The sequence below is a fragment of the Nicotiana tabacum genome, chromosome 11, assembly GCF_000715075.1.
Source record: "Nicotiana tabacum cultivar K326 chromosome 11, ASM71507v2, whole genome shotgun sequence".
In the NCBI taxonomy this organism is placed as follows: domain Eukaryota; kingdom Viridiplantae; phylum Streptophyta; class Magnoliopsida; order Solanales; family Solanaceae; genus Nicotiana; species Nicotiana tabacum.
Window position 1 is genome coordinate 155,172,099 of NC_134090.1, and position 11,986 is coordinate 155,184,084.

The 11,986-nt window shown below is 36.7% G+C and overlaps 1 protein-coding gene across 3 annotated transcripts; it reads left to right on the forward strand.

The window, feature by feature from the left end:
* Positions 1-3,671: 3,671 nt before the first annotated feature.
* On the forward strand, positions 3,672-6,418 carry LOC107804658 (F-box/FBD/LRR-repeat protein At1g13570-like). Of its 3 annotated transcripts, none has more exons than XM_016628580.2 (4): positions 3,672-3,887; positions 4,743-5,580; positions 5,687-5,845; positions 5,930-6,418. In XM_016628580.2, exons 2-3 carry the CDS (start codon positions 4,751-4,753, stop codon positions 5,739-5,741), a joined length of 885 nt encoding a protein of 294 aa, XP_016484066.1. In that variant the 5' UTR covers positions 3,672-3,887; positions 4,743-4,750; the 3' UTR covers positions 5,742-5,845; positions 5,930-6,418. The 3 variants fall into 3 exon arrangements, with proteins under 3 accessions (XP_016484066.1, XP_016484065.1, XP_016484067.1); XM_016628579.2 differs by having other exon boundaries at positions 3,672-3,818; XM_016628581.2 differs by having other exon boundaries at positions 3,672-3,818; positions 4,743-5,568.
* Positions 6,419-11,986: the final 5,568 nt, after the last annotated feature.

The following is an 11,986-nucleotide window of genomic DNA, read 5'->3' on the forward strand; positions in this document are numbered from 1 at the left end:
GCTCTAGAAGAGCCCACGACATAACATTTCATGAAACTCCCGAAAAAGTTCATGTACCTGAAAATAAAGAAAGTGATGATATCTCCACAAGTTATGTCGCTTCGGAACTGACACAAAATGATCGTCGACGATATATTTAATACAATATAGTGCACAATATTGTAAAAGATTGTGAGGATCGGACTAGCAGTCCAGACACTTGAAGATGTCATACCATTTAGATACAAGTCTTAACCTATATGACTTATTTGGCTAAATCTATATGAAGATCCTTGAAGGATTGAAAATGCCTGAAGCATATAATTCAAAGTCTTGAGAAATGTACTCGATCAAATTATAAAGATCTTTGTACGGTTTAAAGCAATCTGTACGCGTGTGGTATAATCGCCTCAGTAAATATTTGCTGAAAGAAAGTTACATAAATTATGTTATTTGTCCATATATTTTTATAAAGAAAATGTCATCAAAATTTGTTACACTTGCTGTTTATGTTGGTGACATAAATCTTATTGGAACTCCGGAAGAGCTCCAAGAGGGTCTTAAAAATACGTTTACATGGACAAAGTGTACCCATTAAGTACACCAATGAATATTCAATCACTTGAAGTGAATAAGGATCCGTTCCAACCTCTAGAAGAGGATGATGAGCTCCTTGGTCCTGAAATACTCTATCTCGGTGTAGATGGTGCACTTATTTATCTTGTTATTGCTAACAAAAGTGGTGCAGATCGTATTGGTAATGCAGATGCAGGTTATTTATCCGATACCCATAAAGCTCGATTTCAAACCGGCAAGCACGGAGTGCATATGATTGAGATCAGTGATTCATTCGAGAAACATGTGGGTTGGAATGTGATAAAAGACACACAATATTATACGAAGACAATGTTTCATGCATAGCACTATTAAAGGGATTTATAAAAGGAGATAGAACGAAGAACATTTCACCAGAATTATTCTACATATATGATCTTCAGGAAAATTGTGACATTGGTGTGCATCAAATTAGTTCAAGTGACAATCTAACAGATTGTTTTTACCAACATCAATTTTTGAGAATATGGTATACAAGATTGGAATGCAGAGACTCAAATATTTGAAATAAGGTTTTCTTCAGGGGGAGTAAAATGCGCACTGTACTCTTTTTCTCTTACTAAGGTTTTTCCCACAGGGTTTTCCTTATAAGGTTTTTAATGAGGCAACCAGCAATGCGTATTACTAAATATGTGTACTTTTTTTCCTTCACTAGGATTTTTTCCCACGTGATTTTTCCTAGTAAGGTTTTAATGAGGCACATTATCTTTTAATGAACATCCAAGGGGGAGTGTTATAAATATATTATATTATGGATGTTCATTTAGTACTTCGTTGTAAATAAGCTTCCTGAAGAAGCTTTATCCATATGGGATTCCACCGTAAATATGTTTATCTATTTAAGTACTCTATTGGAAATAAGCTTCCTGAAGAAGCTTATCACTTCGATACCCGGTTATGGATAAACATTACCCCCGGTAGAAGATTATCCATACCGGGTATAATAAGCTTATCCTTTTAGTACCCAGTTATGGATAAATATTATCCCCGGTAGAAGATTATCCATACCGGGTATAATAAATGTATCCTTTCAGTACCCAGTTATGGATAAACATTATCCCCGGTAGAAGATTATCCATATCGGGTATAATAAGCTTATCCTTTCAGTACTCCGTTATAGATAAACATTGCTCTCAGTAGAAGATTATCCATATCTGGTATAGTAGCAGCTTACACAATAGCTTCCTTTCTTCTATAAATAGAAGAGATTTCAGGTCATTATGTATATCAGTTTGAATTCGAATAATATATCAGTTTCTCTCTATACTTGTCTTTACTTTATAGTCTTTATTTTATAACAATACGCGTATAACGAATAAAAAATAAAAGAAATATAATAGATAATATTAAGATTAAGACTGTATTGTGGTCCAGGTTCGGGCCTAAACGGGCCTGGGCTTTTTGCGGGCCGGGATTTGGCGGTGCCGGGCCAAACGGTCCCAATGGGTGGAACCAACCCACTGTGGTCCTAAGCCCACATGGTCCCGGGCTAAATGGGTCGGGCCCACGGGCCTAAACGGTTTTTTTTTTTCGGGCTATTTTTTTTGAATTTTTTTTATCTAAGGCAATTTCTTGTAAACTATATATGTATATACTAATATAAATTGCTTATATATAGCTATATATTGCAAATATATTATATATATATATATATATGTATTAGATATATATATATATATAGTGCAATATGTAGATATAGTATATATAATATATATAAGCTATAGATATAGTTCAAATTAAAGTTTACATTTAATACTCGGTATCAAAGCTGTAAATTAAAGTTTACATTTAATACTTCAAATTAAAGTTCAATACCTTCAACATAATAATACTTCAAATTAATCTAACAAACTAGAACATTAAGCATAATACGTCTAATAATTTTAAAATAACACAAATTGTCTCAAATCAACTTAAAATCTTAAATACGAATGTCTGGAGAACGCGCAAGACAACTCTTTATATGCCTCCTTAAAGAGCCTGTGCCCTCCTTTCGACGACGAGTGTAGACTCGACCACAGTTCTTGCACTTTATTATGTAAACTTCTTCATTTTCTTCTACCACATTAAAGTGTTACAAAACAAATGGGGTGCAATCTAGAATTATCTGGCATGATTTAACTTGAATTAAGAATTTAAGTTTGAAAAATGAGAGATGAGTGAAGACTTGAAAACTTGAATACTTCAATTTGAGTTTGAGAAATGAGAGAGATTGATGAATTTGTGAGTAAAAATGAAAGAAAGGGGGTATTTATAATTGAGAATAGGGAAAAAGTGTAATTATAAAAAGTTTGGGGGCCAAATGACTATTTTTGAAAGTGCCAAACGGCTAAAAATGCAGGCCAACGACTACATTTTAAAATTCTGACCGTTGGCCCTTTTTTTAAATTTTTTTTAAAAAAATAGCCGTTGGGTCCGGTTGAACCGGCCCAGGCCCGCTTGCCGGTCCCGGGCTAAACGGTCCCGGGCTCGCGGGCTTTTTGGTAAGGATCAGCCCACCGTGGACTTTTGGACCGCTAGAGACCGGCCCGTTTGGCATGCGGTTACGGGCTGGGCCCGGACCACAATACACCGTTATTCTAAATATGTTTCGTCTATAGCTAGATGGTAAATGAGATTGTGGTTGAAAACTTTTCTTTCCTGTGACTCGATCGGAATAAGTATATAAAAAAAAATTGAGGATATTAGAAAAAAAATTCCAACCACCTTATAAGATTAGTCAAACATCCTTAGTGGGAGTTTGGACATAAAAATTGTAAAATTTCAAAAAAGAAAAAAAGAAAAAAGAAATTCAAGGTAAAATGGTATTTGAAAATTAGAGTTGTGTTTGGACATGAATATAGTTTTGGGTTATTTTTTAAGTTTAGTGAGTGATCTAAGTGAAAATTTTAAAAAAATAGCTTCTTGTAATTTTTAAGATTTTCGAAAAAAATTTAAAATTCATTTTCAAGTGAAAATCAAAATTTTATGACCAAACATTGATTTCGAAAAAAATAAAAATATTTCAAAAAAATAAAATAAAAAATTCTTATGTCCAAACAGGCTTATAACTCCAAAAAGTAACAAAGACTCCCACTCCCACGCGCGTGGGAAAACCAAAATCCAATTCCCAATCAGACAGGGAAGCGACAGGTCTTATGTTCTCACTTCTATAAAACCTTTGTGTTCATCGACTTTGCCGCTGTTGAATTCACTGTCCAAACCCCAAACATCAAACTCCGATTGTATGTTTTCCTTCTTGTCTCTCTTCTCTTTAGATAATAATTAGCCCGAAACCCCCTCCCCTTTTAATGGTATAATACGATTACTCTATCTGTTTATGTTTTTTTACATGTTAAATTATACGTTTCGAATGGATCGAAACTTTGATTGTGTAACATGTTCTCAATTGCTAAAATTTCTTATTGTGCAACATCTACATTGACATACTTAGTAGTACTTCATAAGGTGTGACCTACAACGACATGCCTAGTATTATCCGTCGTTGTGGGGGTCTGGCAAGGATGATGTGTACACAAACCTTACCATGTTTCCAATAGACCCTCGACTCAGTCGACTCAGGAAAGCATAACCACCACATTAATGAAAATATAGAAACGAAGGGACAGTACTAAAAAGCCATATAAAAGCAGATAAAAACAACAAGATAGTAAGGTGATCAACAATGAAAGAAAACAACAGTTAGTCATAAAAATTACTCCCAACAAAAAGCGAGATTGTGTGCCAATACTACTGTTATGAACACTCTAGTGGTCAAATATTTCTTTTCTTCTGCCTATGCCTAAACCTTGGTAGGCAGATTTACCATGTACTTGTGCTAGTAGGAGGCTGCAGGTACCGGGAGGAATAGTTGAGGTGTGCGCGAGCTTAGCCTTGACACTGTCTTCATCAAAAAAGAAAAAAAAGAAGAATAGTTTGTATAACTGGTCTTACATCTGTTCTAGCTATCTGTCTAACGAGCTTTGCTCTGACATACATTCATTCCACATGGGATTATTGTGATAGACACGAGTCAGGATTGATGTCAAGCATCTAAAGTATGATCGCTACTTTCTTGGCTAGAATTTAATGTAAGATTTGTATATGCAACATGTTAAAGTATGTTCTCATTTATGTTTAAGTTCCCTCTGTTTTGTTCAAATGACCAGAAGTCAGAATGGCGATGACAGATAGCTGTAAGAGACTTGCAGTTGGAGGGGACAAACTCGATAGGCTTACGGATCTTCCTATTAATGTTATACACCAGATTCAGGATCACATGTCTATTGAGGATGCTGCAAAAATGAGTGTTTTGTCTAGAGAATGGAGATATGTTTGGGTTTCAAACCCGAAGCTCGCATTTGGTGCACAGTTTTACAAAAAGAGAAAGCTATCCACCACAACAGACGTCATTAGTACAATTGTCTCGCAGCACCATGGAGTAATTAAGAAGTTCCACTCAATAATACATTCTTCTCAGCACTCAGTTGTTGATGAATGGATGCTATTGTTGTCAGGAAATGGTCTCACTGATCTCACCCTTCATAACCTAACCAATTCCAAGGCTCCATACAGATTGCCTTCCTGTGTGTACGGTGTGGAACTAGAACGGTTAGTCCTGTGGAACTGCATTTTCAGGCCGCCATGCAGTTTTAGGGGTTTCCACAAGCTCAAAAGGCTTAATCTAAAGCAAGTGTCCTTTGAATTAGACATTTCAACTGCTTCCCTCTGGATGCCAAACCTTGAGAGACTGAATTTTATGCAATGCAGCGGTCTTCGTCACTTAAATATATATGCACCTGAACTTTTACTTTTAACATTCTATGGCTGTGGCACTGACGCCCTTAAACCGGGTCCCTTCATGGACTGTGTGAAGCTGGAAAGTGCTGGAGTTTCATTCCAAGAAGAAGTTTCACAAAACAGACAAGATAAAGCAGTGAAATTGACAAATCTTCTCAGCAGCTGGCCTAACATTAGTTTTCTTCTTCTGGACCGGTACTTTCTCAAGTTAAGTTGCAAAAAGTTTATAGTATCTTTGAATAACTAAGAATGATGCATAATTTTGTAGTAATATTTAACGTTATTACTTTGTGGTTCTTTATTTGTTGTCTAGGCTTTTGCTTCTGGTACTGAAGTGGATGGGCTTCCCACGAGCCTCAGCAGATTGAGAGTTGTCTATCTTCACAATTACAATTTCGACGGTGAAAATCAAATATCTCCCCTTGTATGCATCCTCAGAAGTTGTCCCAATTTGAAGGAACTTATATTTCTTGTAAGTAGTTGAGTTCATGAGTTGTTTGTTACTCATTTTCGCTGAAAACATTACTGATTTTACTTTTAAACTATCTACTTTCAGTTGGGCAAGAGGAAGAAAAGTGGCATGAAATTGGATGTAAATCTTCTTGAAGGACCAGGCTCAGGCTGCAATAACCTTCAAATTTTGCAAATAAAAAAGTTCCATGGTTCAACAACTGAATTGTGGTTTGTAAAGTTTATACTTGTCTTTGCCCCTTTACTCAGGAAGGCCATCCTTTTGGTAGAGAGAAGTGTTGGTGAAAGACAATTCTCGAAAATCTCAAACAAGTTGAAGCAGCTTCCTCGAGCATCTCCTAATTCGGAAATAATATACAAACAATACTGTTCGGTAAAACAAGCCAGGCACGGTTGAGAGAGCATACCCCTCTTCTTGACTTATGTCTGTTTTTGTGACTACTTATGAGAGAGCAGAGGATCCTATATTGTGTAAAATTTGAAGGAAATTTGACTTCATTTCTCATAAATAGCACTTCTTCAAACATGTATTATCCATTCATCCACCAGCATTATTTGATTTTTTTTTTCCAAATTAGAAGGGTCTCTGCAGCTTTTTCCATGCTCCTTAATTGGCAACATCTGTTTTAGAGAGTCAATTTAACACTACTATGCCTGCCCCTACTCTTGGTCTATTCCCTCTGAATCTGAGCAAAGAAGGCAATTTCATCGTTAGTAGTTTTGCCTATGCATGACATCAATTGAAGTTTTTCTTATATATACCACAAAAGAAACTTATTTACCTATTTTGGATGATAAGTACGAGGGAGAGGGAATGAGATGTTAAATCTTTTGAAAAATAGATGAAATTCGAATTTTTAGGAGGTGGTTAGTGAAGGAAACATAATGAGATGCTAAATTTAAGGAATCTTCTATTTTCTTCTTTTTTATGGTTTTACACATGAATGGTAAATATAAATATAGAATTTAATTAAGTACAAACCTTTATAAAAGTGGTAAATAAGTTTCTATTATAGCATAGCTAGGTAAATTTTTCATTTTACATTTTTATCGACCAATTATGTGTTGAAGTTGTCAAATATCCCACATCGGTGGTTGACACTTTTGTTTGGGATTTTTTTCCCTATAAAAGGAGGCTTAATGTTTAGGATTTAAACACACCTCTCATTTGCCCTCTTATCTTCTTAAGGCATTTGTATCTTCTCTCTTTAGTATTATTTCACTTGTATTTTTGGAGTGGAATAAAATATTGGTTGTGTCCGAGGAAGTAGGCAAAATTGGCCGAACCTCGTAAATTCTGGTGTTCCTTTTATTGTTGCTTTATTTTCTTATTTATTATTTGGTGGCTGCCATAATTTTTGGTATAATAGTTGTGACTCATTCACATACATACATTTGGCTTCCGCAACAATTGGTATCAGAGCCAAGGTACTGTCTAAGTATGCTCTGTGGTTGCAACATAGTCTGATCTTCCACATCAGAAAAGATTTATCTTGATAACTGAGTCAAGGTTTTGTCTAAGTATGCTCTGTGGTTGCAGCTTAGTCTGATCTTCCACACCATAAAGGAAATTATCTTGATTTGTGTCGTCAGCTATTAAATAATATTTGTGGCAAAGATGAGAGACAATAAACAAGAAGAATCTACATCAAGTGTCAACAATACGTCATCATTGGCATTTTCGCTTATGACAAGAATTGTATCAAATGCGAAATTTGCGGTAGAAATTTTTGACGGGTCACGACATTTTGGGATGTGGCAAGGCGAGGTTCTAGATGTCCTTTTTCAACAAGGGCTGGATCTTGCTATTGAAGAAAAGAGACCAGATGTTATTGGAGAAGAAGATTGGAGAATTATCAATCGTGTTGCTTGCGGTACCATTCGATCCTACCTTGCTAGAGAGCAGAAATATCCATACACAAAGGAAACTTCTGCAAGTAAATTATGGAAAGCACTGGAGGATAAATTTTTGAAGAAAAACAGTCAAAATAAATTGTACATGAAGAAGAGACTATTTCGCTTCACCTATGTTCCTGGTACCACGATGAATGAACGTATGACCAGTTTCAATAAGTTGGTCACAGATTCGCAAAATATGGATGCAACTTTTGATGATGGTGACTTGACCTTGATGTTGTTGGGGTCACTTCCTGATGAGTACGAGCACCTTGAAACTACTCTACTCCATGGGAATGATGAAATTTCTCTCAGAGAAGTTTGTTCGACTTTGTACAGCTATGAACAAAGAAAGGGAGGAAAACAGAAAGGCGGAGAAGAAGAAGCACTAGCTGTGAGGGGTCGTCCTCAAAATCAAACGAGGACAAAGAAAGGAAGATCCAAGTCAAGATCTAGACCCATCAAAGATGAATGTGCCTTTTGTCGAGAAAAAGGGAACTGGAAGAAAGATTGTCTGAAGTTGAAGAATAAGGCCAAAAATAACAATGGAAAGGCCATTATGGATTCAAATGTAGCTGATGGTGATGATTCAAACTTCTCATTAGTTACAACAGAGCCATCAACATCATCAGACATATGGTTGATGGACTCGACTTGTAACTATCATATGTGTCCCAACAGGGAATGGTTCGTGGATTTTCAAGAAGGAGAATATGGAGTCGTCAACACAGCGGATAACAATCCTCTTACCTCATATGGCATTGGTTCAATATGATTAAGAAACCATGATGGAATGATCAGAACATTAATAGATGTTCGATATATACCGGGTTTGAAGAAGAATTCTCATCTCTGTGGGAGCCCTAGAATCAAAAGAGTTCAAAATCATTGCAGAAAATGGAGTGATGAGAGTATGCTCCGGTGCACTAGTGGTAATGAAGGCTAATCGAAAGAACAATAATATGTACCGCTATCATGGCAGTACAGTTATTGGGACAGCGACAGTGGCATCCAATGACGACAAAGAGGCAGAAGCAACCAAGCTATGACACATGCGCTTGGGACATGCTGGAGGAAAATCCTTGAAAACTTTATCAGATCAAGGATTGTTAAAAGGAGTAAAGGTTTGCAACTTGGAGTTTTGCGAGCATTGTGTCAAAGGAAAACAGACAAGGGTTAAATTTGGTACAACGATCCATAATACTAAAGGCATATTGGATTATGTACACTCTGATGTTTGGGGTCCTTCCAAAACACCTTCATTGGGTGGGAAGCACTATTTTGTAACCTTTGTTGATGATTTTTCCCAAAGAGTGTGGGTGTATACAATGAAGAGCAAAGATGAAGTGTTGAGAATTTTTCTCAAATGGAAAATGACGGTGGAGAATCAAACAGGCAGGAGGATCAAGTGTATTCGCACAGACAATGGAGGTGAATACAAAAATGATCATTTCAATAAGGTCTGTGAAAATGATGGCATCGTCCGACACTTCACTGTCAGACATACACCACAACAGAATGGAGTGGCAGAACGTATGAACCGGACCTTGCTGGAGAAGGTACGGTGTATGTTGTCCAATGCTGGCTTGGGCAAAGAATTTTGGGCTGAGGCAGTTACATATGCATGTCACCTCATTAATCGCTTACCATCTGCTGCTATTGATGGCAAGACACCATTTGAAAAATGGTATGGAAAGCCTGCTGTAGATTATGACTCTTTGCACGTGTTTGGCTCAACTGCATATTATCATGTGACAGAGTCAAAATTAGATCCAAGGGCAAAGAAGACTATTTTTATGGGGATTACTTCTGGAGTCAAAGGATATCGCTTATGGTGTCCTATGACAAAGAAAGTAATATTCAGCAGGGATGTTACCTTTGAAGAATTTGCTATGGTAAATAAGGTAACAGAAGATACCAAACAAAATGAGGGTGCTTCTAAGAATGCGGAGTTTGAGGGAAAATTTATTTTTCCTACACAAGAAGCAGAGGAGGAAACAAATGAAGATTATCCTCTGGAAGAAGAGCCAGTAGAGAGGGAGATTCCAACTCAGGAACCTCAACAACAACTTGAATCAATAGCAACCAGCAGGCCAAAAAGGACAATAACAAAACATGTTCGTCTTATAGAGACGGTTGCTTGTGCCGCCTCAATTGTAGCTGATGATGTTCCTACCACTTATAAAGACGCAGTCCAAAGTTCAGAAGAAGATAAGTGGAGGATTACCATGAATGATGAAATACAGTCCCTTCATCAGAATCATACATGGAGATTGGCCAATCTCCCGAAGGGAAAGAAAGCAATTGGGTGCAAATGGGTATTTGCAAAGAAAGAAGGATTTCCTAACCAAGAAGATGTTCGCTACAAAGCAAGATTGGTGGCCAAAGGATATGCTCAAAAGGAGGGAATTGATTACAATGAAGTGTTTTCTCCAGTTGTAAAACATTCCTCCATTAGAATTATGTTGGCTTTGGTAGCACAGTTGGATTTGGAACTAGTTCAGATGGATGTAAAAACTGTGTATGTAAAAACTGCGTTTTTACATGGAAACTTGAAGGAGGAAATCTACATGACTCAGTCAGAAGGATTCAAAGTTGCTGGAAAAGAAAATATGGTGTGCAAACTTGAAAAATCATTGTACGGATTGAAACAATCTTCTAGACGATGGTACAAACGATTTGACGAGTTTATGTTGCGGCAAGGGTACAAAAGAAGCAAATACGATCATTGTGTGTATTTGCGCAAGCTTAAAGATGGTTCTGTTGTATATCTTCTCTTATATGTTGATGATATGTTGATAGCTTCCAAGAATTCGGAAGAAATTGATAAGTTGAAGATTCAACTGAAGAAGGAGTTCGAGATGAAGGATCTGGGTGAGGCAAAGAAAATTCTTGGCATGGAGATAATAAGAGATAGACGTTCAAAAAAACTTTGTTTACTCAGAAAGAATATTTGAAAAGAGTACTACAACGTTTTGGCATAGATGAAAAGACTAAGCCAGTTAGTACTCCACTTGCTCCCCATTTTAAGCTAAGTACTACTATGTCGCCAAAAGATGAAGCTGAACGAGAGTATATGTCAAAGGTACCATACGCAAATGTTGTTGGTAGCTTGATGTATGCAATGGTCTGCACGAGACCTGACATTTCACAAGATGTTGGAGTTATTAGCAAATATATGCATAATCCAGGAAAGGAGCATTGTCAAGTTGTGAAGTGGATTCTATGGTATATTCATAATACTGTAGATGTTGGATTAGTTTTTGAGCAGGAAGGCAATCAGTCTGTAGTTGGATATTGTGACTCAGATTTTGCGGGTGATCTGGACAAACGAAGATCAACTACTGGTTATGTGTTTACTTTTGCAAAGGCACCAGTTAGTTGGAATTCTACTTTGCAGTCAACAGTTGCTTTGTCTACAACAGAGGCAGAGTACATGGCTATTACCGAGGCTGTGAAAGAGGCAATTTGGCTTCAGGGGTTGCTAAAAGAGCTTGGTATTGGGCACAAAAGTATCATAATTTTTTGTAATAGTCAAAGTGCTATTCAATTAGCGAAGAACCAAGTTTATCATGCAAGGACAAAGCACATTGATGTTCGGTATCATTTCGTACGAGAAATCATAGAAGAAGGTGGAGTCACGGTAAAGAAAATTCATACTACGGAGAATCCTGCTGATATGCTGACAAAGGTGGTGACTGCGGTCAAAGTTTCAACATTGTTTGGATTTGATCAACATTGTTGAACACTGAATATTGAAGATGAAGACACAACCAAAATTTGTTATAGAGAGAAAATTGAAGACGTGGAATTTTGCCAAGGTGGAGATTTGTTGAAGTTGTCAAATATCCCACATCAGTGATTGACACTTTTGTTTGGGATTTTTTCCCTACAAAAGGAGGCCTAATGTTTAGGATTTAAACACACCTCTCATTTGCATTCTTATCTTCTTAAGGCATTTGTATCTTCTCTCTTTAGTATTATTTCACTTATATTTTTGGAGTGAAATAAAATATTGGTTGTGTCCGAGGAAGTAGGCAAAATTGGCCGAACCTCGTAAATTCTGGTGTTCCTTTTATTGTTGTTTTATTGTCTTATTTATTATTTGGTGGCTGCCATAATTTTTGGTATAATAGTTGTGACTCATTCACACTGTATACATTTGGCTTCCGCAACATTATGCAAATCACCTTATCAGGCAACTAATGAAACCTAGATTTCTCTAATATAAGTTGCAATAGACCAG